The 20,528-nt window shown below is 51.1% G+C and overlaps 2 protein-coding genes across 2 annotated transcripts; both read left to right on the top strand.

The window, feature by feature from the left end:
* The first annotated feature begins 508 nt into the window (after window positions 1-508).
* LOC125928746 (C-type lectin domain family 4 member G-like) lies at window positions 509-7,717 on the top strand. The gene is made up of 7 exons (XM_049639418.1): window positions 509-590; window positions 923-1,030; window positions 1,537-1,590; window positions 1,687-1,776; window positions 4,023-4,174; window positions 5,045-5,148; window positions 6,522-7,717. The coding sequence occupies exons 1-7, from the start codon at window positions 509-511 to the stop codon at window positions 6,658-6,660; spliced, it is 729 nt and encodes a 242-aa protein (XP_049495375.1). The 3' UTR covers window positions 6,661-7,717.
* Window positions 7,718-18,076: 10,359 nt separating this feature from the next.
* LOC125930974 (olfactory receptor 10H1-like) lies at window positions 18,077-19,216 on the top strand. The gene has a single exon (XM_049643131.1). The coding sequence runs from the start codon at window positions 18,077-18,079 to the stop codon at window positions 19,034-19,036; it is 960 nt and encodes a 319-aa protein (XP_049499088.1). The 3' UTR covers window positions 19,037-19,216.
* The last annotated feature ends 1,312 nt before the right edge of the window (window positions 19,217-20,528 follow it).

The following is a 20,528-nucleotide window of genomic DNA, read 5'->3' as shown; positions in this document are numbered from 1 at the left end:
CCTGTTTCCGATTCTGTGTCTCCCTCTCTCTCTGCCCCTCCCCCGTTCATGCTCTGTCTCTCTCTGTCCCAAAAATAAAAAAAAAAAAAAAGAAAAAAAAAAGAAAAGAGTCACACAAGTGATTTCCTAAGGCCAAATGTCCACCACTTACTGTGCAAACCTGGGATGACTGTTTACACGAAGCTGTTAGAAGCAGAGAGGGGTGATGGTATGAGTATAGGGGTTTGGATCCAGTTCTGGGTTGTTTTGTGTCTTAACCACCTTGGGCGGAGATCAAGTTTGCAGGGGAAGCTCGGTGCCCGCTGCCTCTGCCCCAGGTGCCCGGGTCCCTTCCCCCATCAGATTACTTGATCACAGGCCATCTAGAGATCTTGGGGCCCCACACTGAGCCAGGAAGGAAGACAAATGTGGGAGGGTTGGGGACGAGGGGGTTTCCTTCTAAGGGCTGGGTAGAGTCACCCGACAGCCTGCAGGGCAGGGGCATCTCAGAGCTGAGTGAATTGTAGCCATGGCTGAAGCCAGGAACTTCCCAAACCCCAATGAGATTACCGCATTGAGAGCCAAACTCCCCCCGCAGCCGGGGAACACTGGTGAGTCAGGGAGCTGGGACCAGGGGCCCTTTTCCATGTCAGGAAGAGCTGGGTGCTGGGTTGCCCTGATTCCCTCACAGGTTGGAGGAAGGGAATATCAGGTTTGAGTCTTCCTGAGCCCCTTTTCAGCCCATCCGCCGTCACCGCCGTGACTTCTTATACTAGAGAGATGGCCTTCTTTTTCCAGCCCTTTCTAAGTCCTCCCGTCTGGTAGGTAGTGAACCCAGAATACCCCGGGGATACGGCAGTTTCCTGAAGACTGTTTGAGGCATCTCAGGGGGTGAGAGAGTGTATATCCTTGGGTAGAGGGAGGCTTACCTGGTTTCCCCCAGGTCGATGGGGACAGACGTCCAAGGATAAGACCTGGAGATATCTCTGCCTGGCCGTGTCCCTGATCCTGCTTCTCATGTTCATTATCCTCTGTGTGGTTCTGCCCAAAGGTAAGGCATCTGGGCCAATGGGGACAGGGTGACCACAGGGAAGCAAGCACCTTGGCTCCTACCCTGCAAAGGCAGGTCTGCAGGGCTGGTGCAGGGGTGGCCGGTCTGTGTCCCTAGTGGGATCATAATGGCAACAGAATGGAGCTCACTCCCCCACCAGTCTAACAGGCTGGGGGGCCTGCATGGGCCCAAGTCAGTCTGAGTTGTTGGTGAGTGTCTTCCCAAAGCTCATCCCCCAACTGGACTCGAACTCCAGCCTCCCTGCTAAAAGTATACACCTGAACAAAGGTCCTGTCTTGCCGCTTACTAGCTGGATGCTTTAGACAAGGACCTTTACCTCTCTGGGCCTCAGTTTCCTCATCTGAAAAATGGGCGGGGCATTTCAGAGCCCCAGAATGCCTTGCTCTGGGAACGGGAGAAAGTCTTGGCCCCTTGGGGTTTGAGGAATATGGAGAGACCCCAGGAAGGTTCTGGGGTCCAGAACACTTACTTGCGCCTCTCCCCAGTCTTGAAGAGGACACAGCAGGTGCAGAAGGAAGTCATTCAACTGAATGAAAAAGGTGAGTGGGGTTCAACATGGTCGGCCTCCTGCCTCTCCACCATATCTCCTCCCTCTGCCAAGACCTTGACCAGCCCTTTCTTTTTGGGCCTCCCAGTGATGCAGGGACTGGGGCATGCTAGGCACGACCTGGACTTCATTCGGGGTGAAATGTTCCGGCAAATGAAGGCTGTACTGGCAGGCAATGGTAAGGAGTGGGGGAGGGGAGGTGAGAGGGAGGGGTTGTGCTCCCGTCACAGCACCTGTAACAGTGGTGGGGCTTCTGGCAAGTGGCTCTCAGAGGGGCACCCCGATGCCAATGGCTCCTCAGATCTTTTCAGAAAGTTCAAGTGACATGATCAGATCACACTTAGAGTGGAGGGCTCCCAGGAAAACAAGACTTTTGAGACAGCCAGATCTGGTCTAGGCTTGTGGTTGTGCATGACCTTGGGCAGCCCATTTAAACCACTCTGAGCTTCAGTTTCCTCAGCTGTAAAGTGGGGGGAAATTAACACTATCTTCTTTAAGACAGTCAGGATCTGGAGCCTCCACTCTTAAAAACCACACTAGTGTGTTACAAAATGTGGTCAGTCCTTACCAGCACGTTAGAAGTACCTGGAGAACTTGCCACAGTGTAAATTTCTGGGCCCCAAGCAAACAACACTACTGGATCGAATGCTGCTGGAGGGAGTGTTCTTGGTGCTACATACTTTTTATATAACTTTTGCGTGAGTGGATGAGATGCGGTATACGTACATTTAGTTCTTATTATTCATGTAGCTATGTTTTATGTGGCCCCTGCAAATGATGGATTGGCGAATACTGAATCATTGCAGAAATAACAGTATTAGTTTTACTTGACCCCCTGGTCATAACATTTTGTCAACTGATCAATACATAACCTTGTTTTTGTGTGTTTCTGTATAAATGTAAAGTTTGTTTATTTTTATTTTTTATTAAAATATTTTTTAATGTTTATTTATTTTTGAGAGAGACAGAGAGACAGAGAGCGAGTGGGGGAGGGGCAGAGAGAGACGGAGACACAGAATCCTAAGCAGGCTCCATGCTCCGAGCTGCCAGCACAGAGCCTGACAGGGGGCTCCAACTATGAGATCATGACCTGAGCCGAAGTCAGACACTTAACCGACTGAGCCACCCAGGCGCCCCTAAAGTTTATTTATTTTGAGGAAGAGAGAGAGGAAGAGAGAGAATCCCAAGCAGGCTCTGTGCTTTCAACACTGAGTCTGACCTGTGGCTCGATCCCAAGAACTATGAGATGATGGCCTGAGTCAAAATCAAGAGACGGATGCTTAACCAACCGAGCCACCAGGCTCACCTGTTTAAATATATTTAATAGATATCGTTTCATTAACATTGAACTCATGGCCAACAGCACTATAACTCATGCCTGAAGGAAGCTTACCTAACGCGCACGCATTTTCTCTGTAAGGCACGTCTCAGCCTTCTTGTGCATGTAGGAACACTGACAGTGCTTTAGCACGACTCTTGAGGGCCTTTGTAAACAGCAAAATCGCCTACAGAAGGCATAAAAACATGAAGCGCGTGACACGAAATGGCCCACCAAAGGTGAACTTGCTTATGGTATGAGAAAAGAAACAGCAAGGCAGAACTTGCCTTATTCTGTCTGACTCCAGCTTTTTGCCACTCTGTGCAGGTCTGTGAGTGACAAGGAAAACCTCACAAGTATTGATTTGGGGGTTACGAATCAATGTTAACAAGTAGGTGAATTTGCAAATACGGAGCCTGCAAATAACAAAGATCCACTGTGTGTGTGTGTGTGTGTGTGCGTTCACTAACTGGATATAGATGAATGCAGTGAGAATTCTCTGTATCACTCCTGAGCCCTCGCTGCCGAGTTCCCACCTAACTCCCAGGAACCACTGTAGTTATATTGTATAGTTTTTCTTCAGAGCACAGTTTCTTCAACTGTGCACCATTGATGTTTGGGGCTGAATCATTCTTCCAGTGGGGGGAAACTGTCCTGTGTAATGCAGCATCCCTGGCCTTGACCCACCTGATGGGATAACCCTTTGTGAGTTATGACAACCAAAAAAGGTCTCCAGGTGTTGGCCATTGTCCCCTGGGGAAAGAATCACTTTCCCCACAAAGGAGACCACTGCTCTAGAGTTTCTTTAAGCAAATGAGGAATGTCAAAACCTATGTCCCTCTATTTTACACTAAAGTAGGATATTATTCACACTGTTCCTTGAGTTCCTTTTCCCCATCTCATAGGCTATCTATAGCATTTTCCTATTTCCATCTGATGAGGTTCAATAATGGGGGGTGCCATCTTACCAGGTAGTGAGCTTCCAACTGTTGGGTGTGTTCAAGTGGAGACCACTGGGAATGTGACCAGGGGGTGATGGGGGACACACCCCTTCACCGGATGGGAAACTGGATATGCCAGCTTGGCTAATGGCTCCATTCTCACAGAATCCTCATGTGAGCCTTGCCCCCTGGACTGGAAGTTCTTTCAGGGCTCCTGCTACTTTTTCTCCCTGGACAACCTCACCTGGACCCAGGCTAATGATTCTTGTGCCCAGAAGCAAGCTCACCTGGTTATCATCAACAGCCGAGCAGAACAGGTGGGAAACGGAAGGTAGAATCTTAGCAGGTTGGGAGAGGGATTATAAAAGAACTTGGGGGTTCATATTTCCGTCCCCTTTGGGGTCTAGCACAATACTCCTAGTATGGTCTTCAAGACCTGCTTCATCTTGCTTCAACCCAAGCTCACTACTGTGACATGTGGGGAATGGACCCTGTGCACTGAGGTCCTGCCTCCAAGCTCTGATTCATGTAGGTCCCTCGGTTTGCAGTGCCCTTACTCTTGCTGTGTGGAGAACTCCTACTCACCTGTCAAAACCCCAATACAAACATCCCTTCTCCATATTCTCTCATGACATCATCAGAGACCTTCACCACAGAACTTCACACTGCATCAGGGTTGTAAGTGTGGGGCTGGATCTAAATAATATCTGGCTCTCCTGGTCCAGAAGCAAGGCTTGGCCCGAAGAAACGCATCAAGAGTGTCTTTTGAGCTGGGTTTCCAGCCAGAGATATTCCTACAGCCTAAGATCAAACCTTGCTCTGGTATGCATTGACCTTAAAAAACAGTCACAACCAATATTTGTCCAGTGCTTCTTTCTAGGTGCACATACCTCACACAGTCTATTCTTTTGATCTTGAGAATATGCTATGAAGTGGAGATTCTATTCTTTCCATTATACAGATGAAGAAACCAAGGGGTGGATTAAATGTCTGAGGCCATACGATATGCACATAGTAGGTCTGGAGTTCGCATTAGGATAGAAAGTGCTGTGCGTGGCTGCCTCTGTCTGCTTGCCCACCCAAAATCCCCTCTACACCTTAGCCCTCCTCCGGTCCCCGGACACTCCAACCTCTGTCCTTTCAGCTCTGATGGAATTTTACCTCGCAGTGTGCCTTCTCCCATCTAGGACTTCCTGACATCAACTGAGCAGGTGACATCCTGGATAGGCCTCTTCAAAGAGGGCCAGAAAGGAAACCACAGGTGGATGGATGGCTCAACCCCCACCTACACGTGAGTCTCCCTGTCTGTGATGCAGATGTCCCTAACCACCCAAGACAGTCTTCCCCTAAGATACTGGCAGGGCTTTTAAAGAGAGATTTTATGACCACTCTGGATGTTCCCCTGTCATTCATTCACTATTTACCTGAAGCAACTCCCCAAACACAAGCCCTTTCTATCATAGCAGCTATTGTTATTTTATTACTTGGGAATGGTGTTCCCATTTAAAATGCTTGAGAAACAGTAGATTCAATGCCAAACTGGTCCTGTGTTGCAGGACTTCTCAGAGCCTTGGATGTGCCTATTCAGGAGTATAATAACGTAGCATTTGCCAACTGTATGAGTTTCCTGTAGTCGCTGTAGCAAAGAGCCACAAACTGGGAGGTGAAAACAACAGAAACTTATTCTCTCACAGTTATGGAGGCCAGAGTCCCAAACCAATATGTCAGCAGGACTACACTCCCTCCAATGCCTGTAGTGGAGGATCTTTTCCTGCCTCTTCCAGCTTCTGGTGGCTCCAGTTGTTCCTTGGCTCATGGGCCCATCACTCCAATCTCTGCCTCTGTGGTCACATACCCTTCTCCTCTCCCCTGTGTCTTCTCTCTTCTGTCCCTTATAAGGACACTTACAGTTGGATTGAGGCTCACTCAGTCAATCCAGGATGATCCCCTCTCAGCATCCTTCACTTAAGTTAATCTGCAAAGACCTCTTTCCCAAGTAAGGTCACACTCACAGATATCTGGGGTTAGGATGTGGGCATATCTTTTCAATGAGGACAACACTGAACCCACTATACCTTCCTGGCAGTTACCTGCCTTCTCACACTCTTTGCTTTTGGACATTTCCATCTGCCAGCATCACCCTTCCCTGTCTGGCAAACTGCTCTGGATGGGTCCAGGCCCAGGGCATAATTAATCACCTTGGCAAACTCACCTGCCGTCTGAGCACGTACCATATACCTTACATTCCCTGGTCATCACATCCTCAGAATGTGCTCCCATTTTGCAAAAGAGGAAAACAGAGGCTCGGATATTAAGACTGTTGCCCTGGTCACATAGATGACAGGTGGCAGAGCTAGAAGTTGGACAGGGTGAATCTGGCTTCAGGGTGAATGGACCTCAGAGAAGGGGAGAGGGTCAGCGAGATGAAGGAGTCAGAGAAAGTGGCCCCAGAACTTGGAGACTCCCCTGAAGACTGTCTCTCCACTTGGAAACAAAAAAAAATGGGAAGGGGTTGACCAGATGACTACTGTAAGATGGGCTCAATAAATGATTCCCACTTGGGGCCTCAAGAACCTTAGGGCCAGACCCTCACTCATAGAGAGCAGGGTAGGGGGCTCAGGCACTGGCCCATCTACTCAGGAATTTGTGGGCATCTCTTGACAGTAACTGGGAGTCCGAGAAGCTACATGATAATGGAACTGCCCCCGCCTGCATGATGATACACAGCCATGGATACTGGAGCAACTTCTCTTGTGAATCAGGGAGATTTGCTTTCATTTGTGAGAGGCGACAGAACTGCTAACCAAGCCCTTATACTGCACTTCCTGGGACTGACGCAGAACCCTTGATATACAGCCTCAAGCCCTATCCCTGCCTTCTCTGGGTTCTGAGTTCACAGAGGCAACAATAGAGGACATTTCTCCAAAGCCTAGTGTCCTTTTCTTGGCATTGGGCTTGCTCACCCTTTATTTCCTTTCCCGATTTCTGCTGAGTGGAATGTTCCAGAAGCAGTCCTGGGCCCATCCCTGCATGAGAATGATAATTCTTAACTTCCATTAAATCCAGGCTTGGCCACGATCTTGCTTGAGCCAATGAAATGTGATGGGAATTGACATGTGCCACGTTAAGCAGGAATCTTAAGAGCCTTGTGTGGTTCTGCCATCTTCATTTTGCCCTTGTCAGAAGACCACCTCTCCCTACAAAGGACAGCTCCTTCAAATATGGTCTTGCAGTGAAGAAGATCCCCTTCAGGCAGAGCTTCTGCTGACCCATAAACATGACCAAGAAGTGAATTTTTTTGTGGTTATTGGCCACTAAGATTTTGAGGTCACCAGTTGTTACCGCAGCATACTAAACTTATGCTGACTGATACAGGGGATGAAGTTCCATTTCATAAAACCCCAAGATCTAGGGCTTTCTTCCAACACAAAAAGCCTAAAGCTTGTGGATACAGGGCGATTGGGTCCCTCACATTCATTCAACATTACCATTACCTCAGCCAGCCTCTCCAGCTTCCTCTTCAGCATCTCCCTCCAGGCCAGTCTCCTCTCTGGTTCCCAGTGAGATTGTTCTAAGACATCTCCAAAGCCCCTTCACCATCTGGCCACTTCCCTTTCTTCATGCCCCTCACACCTCCATGTGTTTGCTCTTGTAGTTTTCTTTGCCTGGAATGCTCCCTGCCCCTGGCTTCCTGTGGGACATTTCCTCATCCTTCACTGGGCCCAAATCAACTGGTATCATCTGCATGGGCTACTCAAGAGTCTGACTCTTGCTTTCCTATCAGAGACCTTTATTAACTTTGTGATTATGATTTACGTTGTACAATGCAGTGGATTCTTAACCCATTAAAAAAAATCCTTCAATCCCTTAACTGTGTCTTGCCATTTCTGTTAATTCCAAAACCTATGTCAGTTTCCTCCACATTTGTAAGCCTGGATTCTTGAGACCAAGATCTGTGAGAAAGTGCAGGCATCAGGCATTAGGATTAGGCATGGCCATTCCCTGCACCTGGCCCAGGCTCTCTTCCTTATACGTGTGTCACTCATGGCTAGATAGTCATGGCACAAGAAAGTTAAGATCTGTCAGAATAATTGTTCTCCAACAAGTTTCATTTTGAACTGGCCAAAATAGCAATTTGGTCTGGTCCCTGCCATCTCTCTCGTCAGAATCTGAAACTGTATGGGGATGAGATACATGCCTGTATCCCTGCTGCAGAGAAGAGAAGAGAAAAATAAAATGTGATTCTCTTCCAGGACCATGGAGATGAGTGGTCAGAAACTAGGAGTGGCCTCTTGTTCTTCAGAAAGTGTAGCTGAAGTTCAGCTATTAGAAAAATGCAGTCGCCAGGTTGACCAGATGTCTCACAATGATTTGGCGAAGGGGACCAAACCATGTGCTCTCTCTGGATGCATTTTGCAACTGATTCATTCAGTAAAAACTCACAAGTACCTATAATATGCCAGAGACAGTGATTAAGAACCAGGGTGGACACACCTGTCACCAGGTTGCCTTGATGGGGCTTTGTAGTTTATGGCAGAGGGGGAGCTGATAGAACAGAGGTAGAGAGCAAGACGGAGTCACTCATGTCAAGCAGTAACTTATGTCAAGCAGGAACACACGCAGCCAAAGACATACACCGAAACCAGCACAAGCTGATGGCATCCAGAACTGGTAACCTGCAGAGCCAAAAGAGGTCTGCTGAGGCCCAAGACTGATGCAGCTCTTTTTCAAAAGGGAGTATCCGGGGCGCCTGGGTGGCTCAGTCGGTTAAGCGTCCGACTTCGGCTCAGGTCATGATCTCGCAGTCCGTGAGTTCGGGCCCCGGGTCGGGCTCTGTGCTGACAGCTCAGAGCCTGGAGCCTGCTTCGGATACTGTGTTTCCCTCTCTCTCTCTGCCCCTTCCCTGCTCATGCTCTGTCTCTCTCTGTCTCAGAAATAAATAAACATAAAAAAAAAGAAATACTCTAGGTATTTCTTAAAAAAAAGGGGGGGGGGGAGTATCTTTGCAGCAAACTGTCAGAGTCTCCAGACGCTGCCCCTTTCACATCTAACCGCATTGAAAAGGCGACTGCCCACAAAAGGTCTGCCCGATGTTCAGAGATCATCCTCCAGCACTTGAACATAATAACATAACGTGCCGGGAGCGGACCCAGACCAGACTGAAGCCTCATCCCAGCTGTGCACTCACGGACTGACCTCGCATTTGCTTTGTTAACTTCTTACCCCTTGCGGTGCCTTGTTAGTTGTGTGACTTTGTCTTGCACTTTGCTTCGTGTGACGTGAGTGAAGCCAAGTTAAACACGTAGTAAAATGTCACTGAGTTTGGAATCCTGAGCCTGCTTTACAATTACGTTAACCTTGCCGTATGGCTGAACAAAGCAGACCCCGTGGGGACACACACAGCGTGTGTACGTGCCTCCATAGAGTGCTCGCGACGGGGGTTCTGAACAAGCAACAGTGGGACCTGATCCTCACTGGGGAAGGATCCAAATCCAGGAAAATAATTTCATCGCAGCCCCCCCTGACTCTGAGAGAACATCCATTTATTTGTTGACTCCGATGCTACAGCCAGCCCAAGAAAGTAGCATTTTGCTCGTGTGGACTCTTTAACTCATATTTGCATAAACTAGTTTCTCCCCCTGAGAAGGTAAACACCAGAAGGAACCGCATCTTGCTTGCTCTGTGTTTGAATTTCTAGAGCCTGGAACGCAGAAATCTCTCAATAACGTTTGGTGAATGAACGGATGGATAAGTTCCAAAGGCATGGGGCAAGGTAGGCCAACAGTGAGCTGCCTCCGTTCCCTCTGGCCACAGTCCTACAGGGCTCCCCTGAGTGACAAAATAATAACATGTGCTAAGTGCCAGACAGTTTATACGTTAGGTAGATGCTATTACTATTAGCTTCCCCGTCTTCAGACAGAGAATCGGAGAGGTGAGGTCATTCCCAGGATTTCCACCTGAGTCGGTCTGATGTGAGTCAGTGCCCTGAGGCACAAGGGCTACCAAAGTTACCACACACAAGATCTGTCCTTGCCTATTAATCTGTGTTTAAGAACCTGAAGACAACTGAACAGTTTGCACTGGTGGCCAGCTAGTCTTTGTTGAAAGAAGTAAACGACAAGCCCCAGGAATTTGCTGGAAGCCATGTCTTGGGGTAGCAGGCGATTAGAAGCATTGTCTCAACCCACCAACCCTAGCCTCATCCCATGCGTTTAGAGCTCATCAGCCAAGGCCCCTGGACACACTTCCTGGAGGACGCAGAGAGGTGAACAGAATTAGGGTCATCAGGAGTCGGTCGATGGCATTAAAGAACACGCTGGGACCCCTTCCCTGCACAGCCTGCCAAACCCCCTCGCATACCAATCCCTGGAAGCCAAGATAGGGCTCATTACTGAAAGAGTCACAGGACTTCAAGTGACAGCTGGGGACTCATTAAAAGTTGGCTCACAATTCCCCACCCTCCACTTCATTTGTGGAAATTAAAGAGTCCCTGTGGATCAGCCACAGCGCTGCAGGCAGATGAGATCTGATGCACAGCCCAGGGCTAAGGTGGAGACAGGCCAGGGATTCACCCCCCTCTGGAGAACGGGTCCCCAGATACTTTTCCGACTTAGACTCAAGCCCAAACCTGGCCATTTGATTAACATCAAAGACAGAAGTGGCAACTGAGGTGACATTCTCTTCCCCCAAGCCACAGGATTCCCAGAGCTGCAAACAGCCGAATGCTACAACATGCACACTGGGGCCCCGGGCAGCAGAACCCAAGCGTGCAAAGCACCTGCTGCCAGGCGTGGCCGCTGTGATCACTCCGCACTGCTGACTATGCGGGTGGGGGTGTCCAGAGCTCCGAGGGCGGCTGACAATTCTACTTCTGCAGCAGGCTCACTGCAGTTATGGGTATTACCTGGCCAACACCGCCCCTCCTTCCCCACTATACTGGCAGCCCTGAGAGGCAGGACCAATCTGAACTTGCTTAGCATTGTGTCCCCCCAGCCGGGCACCTAATAGGTGTTCAATAAAACTGGCTGAGAGAACAAACTAGCCTCTCACTACAACCCTATGGGAAGTCCGTGTGCTGCAAGGTCCCCCTGAGGTGTGAATGGCTATTCCCCAATTTATCTGAAATTCACTGACATCACAGCCAGTCTCCCTCTTGTAAACTGTGTGTCGTCTAATGCCTGTTGGGGTTATGGGGTAACGTACTCTGTAATCTGATCCCCACCTGCCATTTTAGGCCATTTTGAGCCACTCACCCCTCTTGCTGCCCAAGACTATGTCATGTTGGCCTTACTCTGTTCCTTGGATGGACAATGATCTTTTTGCCTCAGGTCCTTTGGACATGCTGCTCCTTCTGCCTGGTGTACCCTTTCCTCTCATTCTGCCCCTGGAACAAATGTCGCAGCTGAAATGTCACTTTATCCACGAACCCGCTCCCCTATGCCCACCTCTACCCTCCCTACTCTCTGTGGATTGGTTTTTGGGCTCCTACAGCCAACCGCCTTCCTTCCCTCAAACTCCTCACCCTCTCGTCTCCATTCAGTTATCCATCATGCACCCTCGCCCTTCTACTGTAATGTTCACAGGAGCAGGTATGTCAGTCACGGTGGGCTCCCTGGCGAAGGGCTCAGGCATTGCATACACAGCTGTTGGACACATGCTGGCTGGGGCTGGACTTCCTCTGAGCTGGAGATAAGAGTTACCTCGTGCACAGTCTTTGGGTACCGAGGCCGGACATGCTTATCAAACTAAGCAGCTGGTGTGCCCTGTTCCGACTTTACCCAGTTATCAAAGAGCAGATCAAGCATGAGGCTTCCTCCCCCCATGCACCGTGAGGGGATGAGGGGGGACTTCTTAAGCAAGACGATGACCAAGGATTTGAAGACTTCTTCAGCTTGACTTCACTGGGCAATCCGCAGTGGGAGTTTTGTCCTATAAACACTCACGGTGTCCCTGGTTTGTGCTACAGATGGAAAGTGACTGGACCCGAGCTCCACCTCTAAGAGCAACTGGACAGGAGGGGGAGATAAGCGAGCGCTGAGGTCATTCAAATCTGGGAGATAAATGCCATGATGATACAACCGACTCCCAGGACGCCACAGCCCCCTGACCTCCCTGAGAGCCATCGAGGTACCAAGAGCCAGGAAGGAAAGCCACTGACAGTGAACTCACCACCAACACTAGAGGGCGCCGTCCTGTACTTGTGTCTGGGCTCAGGTGGCAGACACAGGGCGCGGTGCGGTGGAGGGAAGCAGGTGCAGGGCGCTACTCTTGGGGACAGGCTGGGTCTGAGCCACCTCTCCGTCTGCAGCTGTGAGCAAAGACTCTGACACCAGCAAGGGCTGATGGTCGTCTGGGGGACAGAGCCACTTGAACAATGCTCCTCGGTCACCCCTGCTCAGACCCGGTGGCGAGACCCAGAAATGCACGGGCCTGTCTGGGAGAACAGCTGAGCAGAGCTGCAAGGCTGTGGCTCAAAGCGACTTTGGTTATTGGCCGTTTATCTCCGGTGGCCACACACTCATGCCGGGCACACAGCAGGTGCGCAGGAAATACCTGTGAGACAAACGAAAGCAGGGTGCCCATCGTTCAAGAAAACATTTGAAATGGGCCTGAGCGGGGAGAGGGGCTCATGTCGACCAAGCACCTACTGGGTGCCAAGCTCTGCACACATGCTCTCTGTTAGCCTCATTCAGCCCCATTTCACAGAAGAGCAGGTGAGGCCCAGAGAGGCCAAACCACTTGTCCGGGGCCACAGCGCCCTCTCCAGGCAGGGCTGCAACATGCAGCTGAACTGAGACCTTGGTCTCCACTCCTCCTGGGGCTTGGTATTGACTCCCGTGTGCGATGTTAGCCTGGTATCCTGACCTCTCTGGCCATCCAGAAGCAGCAGTAAAAGAGATTTCTCCTTCGTCCTGAGCTCATTTCTTGGTTGAGCTCATTTCGTGTGTTTCTCTGATGCCTTTCCCGATTTGAGTTGTGCCAGAAAATCCCCCAGATTCCCCCCACATTCTGGCTCTTCTGCTGTCCCAGTGGGATAGAGCTTAGAGGAGAGTGTTGGCTGGACCTCAGTCCAGGCTGGCACCTCCTTCCAGCCCACTCTCTCCTCCTGGGCCCTAGAGGGTCGGTCCTGCGGTGCCTCCAAGTCCCTTCACATTTTGGCTCCAGTCTGAGTCCCCAGCCTCCTCTGAGCCCATTCTGGACACTTCTCCATGCCTTGGCTCTGCTGGTTCCTCTGCCTGCTGTTCCGTCCCTGGCACCGTGTGCGGGAGACTTTTCATCCTTCCGAGTTCAGCTCAGATGGCCCGTCCCTCCTTTGCCGCCTGCACTGTGGGGTCTCACAACACTCACTGCATGCCTTCCTTCACTGTTTTCTTTAATGCATTTTTATTGAACATTTACTATGTGCAGGAATCATTTTTGATGTTGGGAACACAGCATGGAACCAGTGAGGCACTGTCCCTGCCCTCATGATGTCACAGTGTCATGGGAGACAGCGACCCATAACCAGGTAAGGACAAGACTGTATGATAGGGGATCTCCGGGGAAGCGAGGAGTCAGAGAGGCACCAGACCCAGCCAGGAGTGGGGTAATCACGAAAGGCTTCCTGGAGGAGGTGGCAGGTGATCTGAGACCAGTTAATTGAGGCAGATGGGAGGGAGGCATGAGGGATGTGGTGGGACCTGGGGTGAGAGTCTGGTACATTCAAGAAATTGAAAATGCTCCCATCTCATTTTAGCTTAGAGATGCAAAGTGGGTGTTGGAAGAGAGAGGGGGGGCTGAGAGGAAACTGGAGGGACTAACAAGGAGCAGACTTTTGGCTGCAGGGAGGCATCTGGGACTAGGGAGCCATGGATGGTTCTAAGCAAGGGGAAGGATGGAATCTGGTTTGTTTAGCAGGATCCCTCTGGTGTTGTGTGGGAAGCAGGTGCAGAAGTCAGAGCCAAAGCAGAGAACTGAGGCAGGGGGGATGCTGTGGTGGGTTTAAATAGTATCACTCAGAAATGTGTGTTCTTGGCACCTGGGTGGCTCAGTCGGTTAAGTGTCTGACTCTTGATTTCCACTCAGGTCATGTCTCCCGGTCATGAGATAAAGTCGGGCTCTGCGCTGACAGAATGGGGCCTGCTTCTGCCCCTCCCCTGTTTACATATGCAATCTCTCTCTCTCTGTCTCAAAATAAAGAAATAAACTTTTTTTTAAAAAAAACAGGAAAAACCCAACTACAGTATTAAAAAAAAAAGAAGAAGAAATGCATGTCTGCTTTGGAACCTCAGAATTGTGACTTTGTTTGGAAATAGGGTCTTTACAGATGTAAATAGATAAGGATCTCGAGATGAAATCCTGGGTGGTGGTCCCCGATATGGCTGGTGTCTAATGACTGGTGTCCTTACAAGGAGAGGATAAGATATACAGACATGAGAAGTTCATGGGAAGACACAGGCAGAGATCGGAGTGATGCAGTCAAGGTGCTGGTGACCACCAGAAGCCAGGAGAGAGGCGTAAGACTGACTCCCTCAGAGACTCCAGAAGGGGCTCCCCCTGCCCAAGCCTGGCCTCCAGAACTGTGAGGCAGCACACCGCTGTTGTTTTGAGCCACGCAGTTTGTGGCCATTTGTCTCCTTGGCCCCAGGAAATGAATACATGGGCTGGTGCTGTGTTCTAGGTTACACGTGCCCGCCCCAGGTGGGCGTGTCGGAAGTGACAACACAGATCCAGGAGGAGAGTGGAGGCTGAGCTGCGTTGTGGCCCGAGAGCGAGGCCAGCCCGGCTGCGGGTGGCTGGGGCGGCCTGGCACCGTCTCCTCCCTCCTCAGTCCTTCAGCCTGGGGCAGCCTGGGCCCAGAGCAGGGCCATGCTGTGGAGAGCCCATCTCTGTCCCAGTGCCTCTGCCTCTGCAGAGGCCGGACGTCAGCCCCTCCTCTGGACCACTGCCAGCGTCTGGGACGCGGGGCTTCCTCACCAAAGTGGGCACCAGCCTGCTCTGGGAGGCATCCTCTCTGGAGGCCCTGGGGTGCCTGTTGGTGGGGTGTGGATGGAGCTCGGGCACTGGGAATGGGGTGTCCACACTCCACACTCCCTGAGAGGGAAGGGGAGGGGCATCACCTCGTTTTGTGTTCCCTGCCCTGTCCCCTTAGAGGTCGTCTTCGTACCTCCTTGTCCCCACCTAACCCTCTTCTGTGGGGTTTCAGAACAGCCCAGCTCCCAACTGGGCACAGAGGGCCTCAGGGAAGGTTTGGAGGCCACATGTACCCCTGTGGGCTAATCTCAGGGAAGCCTCTGGCTGTCTCCCTGAGGCCCCCTCTTGACTCTGGGGCCCTGAGGGTGCCCCCCCCCTCCCCCCCCCCCCCCCGCCCCCAGCACAGATCTCCTCTGGGATGCCTTTGGAGAAGAGCTTGAAAATTGCAGGAGCAACCTCCCGCCCTGCCTACCCCACTTTGGGGCTTCTGGTGTTGAGCATCAGTGGGGAGACCCAGGGCTCCCTCTGCTACCCACTCAGAGCGCTCCCGCCGCCGCCAACGGAGGGTGTGCGCCTGGGTGTCTCCCGGAGGAGGTGACGCAAGCCCGGGTTGTGGGGAAGGACTGTGGGTAATCAGAGTGTTGGGGTGGATCTTGGGACCCAGAGCCCAGCCGAACGAAGTCCAAGGCAAACAGGATCTGAGCGGAGGCCTCTGATTCCCGAATTGTTGACCCAGGCTGGCCGCGTACGCACAGTGCACGCACATCCGATGCGCATCCTGGCTGTGGCGGTAGATCTTAGGGTGAAGGTTGTCAGGGACACGGGCGTCAGTCACCGTCTTCCGGCTTCTACTGTGAGAGCGTCTGTCTGTGTGTGCCTGCAGGCTTGCCTATAGCCGCAACTCCGCGGGTGTGTGAGTCCTTCCCCAGGCGGGGTCTCTGATCTGAGTAACTGTCCGGGTCTGATCGCAGCAGGTACATGTGGGCCCCCTGTGTGCATATCTGGTGTGAGAGCTCACAGCAGCTGTGCGGGGTGGGAGGGGACGGGAGGTGGAGTACAGGTATGTGGAGATGGGGGGGCACACCCACCCACGTGTAGATGTTGGTGAGACACAGGGGGCACCGGGTCCCAGTCCGTAGGAACAGGAGGCCCCCCACCCACCCCTGAGCAGAGCGGCCCTGAGGGCCTCCCCTTCTGCTCTCACACACACCTGGGCAGAGGCTCAGGGTCTCCTGCCAGAAGGAACAGGAAAGCATAAGGGGGGTGGTGGGTTCTTCCTCCCTCTGCTCCTGACTGGCCCTGGGCACTCAGACCCTCCCTCTCCCTCTCTGGGGACGGTCTGGGCTGTGAACCAGGGGAGCAACAGCGCAGAAGTAGAAGGGGGCCAAGGAAGGCCCACTTTGCTTTCTTTTATTATTATTATTATTATTATTATTATTTTAGAGAGAGAGAGTGCATGCACAAGTAGGGGAGAGGAGCAGAGGGAGAGAGAATCTCTTTTTCAATGTTTATTTATTTATTTTGGGGGGGCAGAGAGAGAGGGAGAGGGTCCCAAGCAGGCTCCACACTCAGCGCAGAGCTCGACCCAGGACTCCATCCCACAACCCTGGGGTCACCACCTGAGCCAAAATCAAGAGTCCGACGCTCAACCAGCTGAGGCACCGGGCACCCCAGTCCCATTTTGCTTTCTAAAACAATGGGGCAAAAATCACATAATATAGAGTTAGCAATTATAAAGATGGCTTTTTTTTTAAGTGTGTTTATTTATTTTGAGAGAGACAGAGACAGCACGAGTGGGGGAGGGGCAGAGAGAGAGGCTGAGAGAGAATCCCAAGCAGGCTCTGTGCCCTCCGTGTGGAGCCCAGTGTGGGGCTCGAGCTCACGAACCGCAAGATCATCACCTGAGCCAAAATCTAGAGTCTGATGCTCAACTGACTGAGCCACCCAGGTGCCTCCATCCTTGCCATTTAAACTTTCACAAAGTCGTGACACACGCACCTCTATTTGGTTCCACACCTGTCACCAGCACAAAGGGAGATCTACAAGCCATTAACAGTCACCGTCCGCTTATCCTGCGCCCATCCACCCCGCAACCACTGGTCTGCTTTCTGTCTTGATGCATTTATCTCCTTTGGATATTTCTAATAAACGAAATCCTACAATGTGCGGTCTTTGTGGCTAGCCTCTTTCGCTCAGCATAATGTCTTTGAGGTTCAACCGTGTCGTAGCATGGGCCACGTGTTGTGCTTTTGGTATCCTGTTACATGGGCATGCCACTTTTCATTTATCTACTCATCTGTTGATCCATCCTGCGATTAAAAAAAAAAATGTTGCATTTTTGCATCAAGCCTGTTGGTGGCAGAGAAAGGAAAGCAGAGAGACAGAGAGGGGACACCAGATGGAGCAGGTGTTTGGAAGGAAAGCTACCTTCACGAGGAGCTGGGCCAGATGTGAGTCTGTTGTCACTTGGGGAAGGATGTGGGAGAACCTGTAGCTGGGAGCCTTGCTTGCTCCAGGAAGCAGGAGGTTGGGGATAGCGGCGTGGCTAGGACTCAAGGAGGGGCGGGGATTCAGAGAATGGCATCGTGAGATGATCAGCGATACAGCAGGGGTCAGAGAATGCGACTCTGGTGATGCCAGTCAGACCATGTCCTTGTGAGGGACTTGCGCAAGTCAGGCCGCACAACAACCACAGTAGCTAAGAGCTGAATGTGCATCCCTTCACCTACGTGCCACGGCAGCTGTGTGGAATAAGCATTATTATTCCATGTTCCAGGTGAGCTAGTAAGGGATACTGCTGAGATTTAACCAGAGCCTACGTCCTCTCCAAGACACGTAGGAGACGAGACTTCCAGCTGAGCTGGCTGTTAGGGAGTAGCTCGCTCTTAAAATCAGGAAGGATTTGGAGTCACAAGTTGGGGAGAACATGGAGTGACCCGCATGCTCAAAGACAGAAAATCCTGGTGGTTGTACATGGAGTCAATAATGGTAATAGCAGTAGTCATAATAATTGTCAGTATTATTTTTTACTGAGTTTTTACCACGCACCAGGACCAGCGCTAAGCACTTGAGGCCCACAATCTTCCATGAACCCCGTGCAGCTCAGAGGAGTGCTGACCATCGTCACGAGCAGCCTGTGGCCGAGGGACCGGCCATGGCCTGCGGGGTGAGGGGGTACCTCCTCGGGGAAGTCCTCCCAGGCTGGGCTCAGCACACACCTGTAGCTCCTGCCCACCTGGCCGCCCTCGCTCTCTCCCCACCCAGGGATGGCGGCCATGCTGGGCCGAAACCACAGCTCCGTGTCCGAATTCATCCTCGTGGGCTTCTCCACCTTCCCAAGGCATCTCCTGCCCGTCTTCTTCCTGCTGTTCCTGCTCATGTACCTGTTCACGCTGCTGGGGAACCTGCTCATCATGGCCACAGTCTGGAGCGAGCGCAGCCTGCACACTCCCATGTACCTCTTCCTGTGTGCCCTGTCCACCTCCGAGATTCTGTTCACCGTTGCCATCACCCCTCGCATGCTGGTTGACATGCTCTTCACCCACCGCACCATCACCTGGGCGGCCTGTGCCAGCCAGATGTTTTTCTCCTTCACGTTTGGCTTCACCCACTCCTTCCTGCTCACCGTCATGGGCTACGACCGCTATGTGGCCATCTGCCACCCCCTGCGCTACAATGTGCTCATGAGCCCCCGTGGCTGCGCCTGCCTGGTGGCCTGGTCCTGGGTAGGTGGCTCGGTCACGGGGCTGGTGGTGACCACGGCCGTTTTCCACCTCACCTTCTGTGGACCCAATGAGATCCACCATTTTTTATGTCATGTGCCCCCTCTCTTGAAGCTGGCCTGTGGAACTGATGTACCAGTAGTGGCCAAGGGCGTGGGGCTGGTGTGCATCATGGCCCTGCTGGGCTGCTGTCTCCTCATCCTCCTCTCCTATGCCTTCATCGTGGCCGCCATCTTGAGGATCCCCTCAGCTGAGGGCCGGCACAAGGCCTTCTCCACCTGTGCGTCCCACCTCACTGTGGTCATTGTGCACTACGGCTTTGCCTCTGTCATCTACCTCAAGCCCAAGGGTCCCCAGTCTCTGGAAAGAGACACCCTGATGGCCATCACCTACACGGTCCTCACCCCCTTCCTCAGCCCCATCATCTTCAGTCTCAGGAACAAGGAGCTGAAGACAGCCATGACCAAGACCTTCCTCAGCAAACTCCATCCCTCCAGCATCTAAGTGGCCAGTGTGGAGGCAGTTTTTGAAGAAGGGGAAGGATGACCATACCCTCATCTGTACAGTGGGCTTAACAATGCTTACCTAGTGAGAATGGTATAGATTTGTGTGATGACACCCATGGCAGAGCAGGTACTAATAAATGTGAACTTTTCCGCTTCTTCCTCCCTTGGTTTGTGTCTTGGATATTAATTTTATTTTATAATTAAACAGCATTACTGAGATATAGTCCATGTGCCGTATAATTCATCTATTTAAAGCACTCGATTCAGTTGGTTTTAGTATATTCACAGTTATGCGATCCTCACCATGATTAATTAGGAACATTTTTTTGTCACCCAAAAGAGAAATTCATTCCCATTCAGTCACTCCCCATTTCCTCCCCAACCCCCTTAACCCCCAGCCCTAGGAAAGCACTTTTTTTCAAAAAAATATGTATTTTTTAAATTTTTAATTGCAGTAGAGTTGCCACACAGTGTTACCTTGGTTTCAATTATACAACATATGCTCAGCCAACTGTATACATCTGTCATCACACAATGCTGTTACAACACCATTGACACATTCCCTATGTTGTACCTTTCATCCCCGGGACTCACTCATCTACTTTGCCTGTTCTGGACATTTCCTACAAATGGGAGTATATGTTAGGGGATGTTTTTGACTGAGTTCTTTCACTTGGCATAATGTCAAGTTTCTTCCATGTTGTAGAATGTATCAGAACCTCATTCCTTTTTATAAAAAAATTTTTAATGTTTATTTTTGAGAGAGAGACAGAGAGAGTACGAGTTAGGGAGGGACAGAGAGAGAGGGAGACACAGAATCTGAAGCAGGCTCCGGGCTCTGATCTGTCAGCACAGAACTCCATACAGGGCTTGAACTCACTAACCATGAGATTGTGACCTGAGCCGAAGTCATATGCTTACTGACTGAGCCACCCAGGAGCCCCATCTTTTTTTTTTTTATATTTATTTATTTTTTTGACAGAGAAAGATAGAGAGACAGAGAGAGAGAGAAAGACAGAGGGCGAGTGGGGCAGGGGCAGAGAGAGAGGGAGACACAGAATCTGAAGGAGGCTCCAGGCTCTGAGCCATCAGCACAGAGCCCAACGCGGGGCTCGAAGTCATGGACTTGGAGATCATGACCTGAGCTGAAGTTGGACCCTTAACCAACTGAGCCACCCAGGCACCCCAGAACCTCATTCCTCTTTATTGCCAGACACTATTCCATTGTGTGGACATACTGGACTTCATGTGTCTGTTCATTGCTTGGTGAACATCTCAGGGTTTCTACTTTTGCTATTTTGAATATTGCCACTATGAATGTTTGTGTACAAGGTTTTTGCTTGAATATATAGTTTCGTACTATTGCGTATATACCAAGGAGTGGGTTTTCTGGATGCAATGGTACCTCTATGTTTAATTATGAAGAATGTTCCAGACTCTTTTCCAAAGTGGCTGCACCATTCTGTATCCTCACCAGCAGTGCAGAAGGG

The sequence above is a fragment of the Panthera uncia genome, chromosome A2 (genome assembly GCF_023721935.1).
Source record: "Panthera uncia isolate 11264 chromosome A2, Puncia_PCG_1.0, whole genome shotgun sequence".
Taxonomy (NCBI): Eukaryota; Metazoa; Chordata; class Mammalia; order Carnivora; family Felidae; genus Panthera; species Panthera uncia.
Note: the sequence above shows the minus strand (reverse complement) of the source record. Positions and strands in the feature narration are given on the sequence as shown.

Coding starts and splice junctions, on each gene's coding strand:
- LOC125930974 (XM_049643131.1), top strand. CDS start 18,077: ATGGCGGCCATGCTGGGCCGAAACCACAGCTCCGTGTCCGAATTCATC.
- LOC125928746 (XM_049639418.1), top strand. CDS start 509: ATGGCTGAAGCCAGGAACTTCCCAAACCCCAATGAGATTACCGCATTG. Junction 1,591..1,686: donor CATTCAACTGAATGAAAAAG/GTGAGTGGGGTT, acceptor TGGGCCTCCCAG/TGATGCAGGGACTGGGGCAT. Junction 4,175..5,044: donor TCAACAGCCGAGCAGAACAG/GTGGGAAACGGA, acceptor TCTCCCATCTAG/GACTTCCTGACATCAACTGA.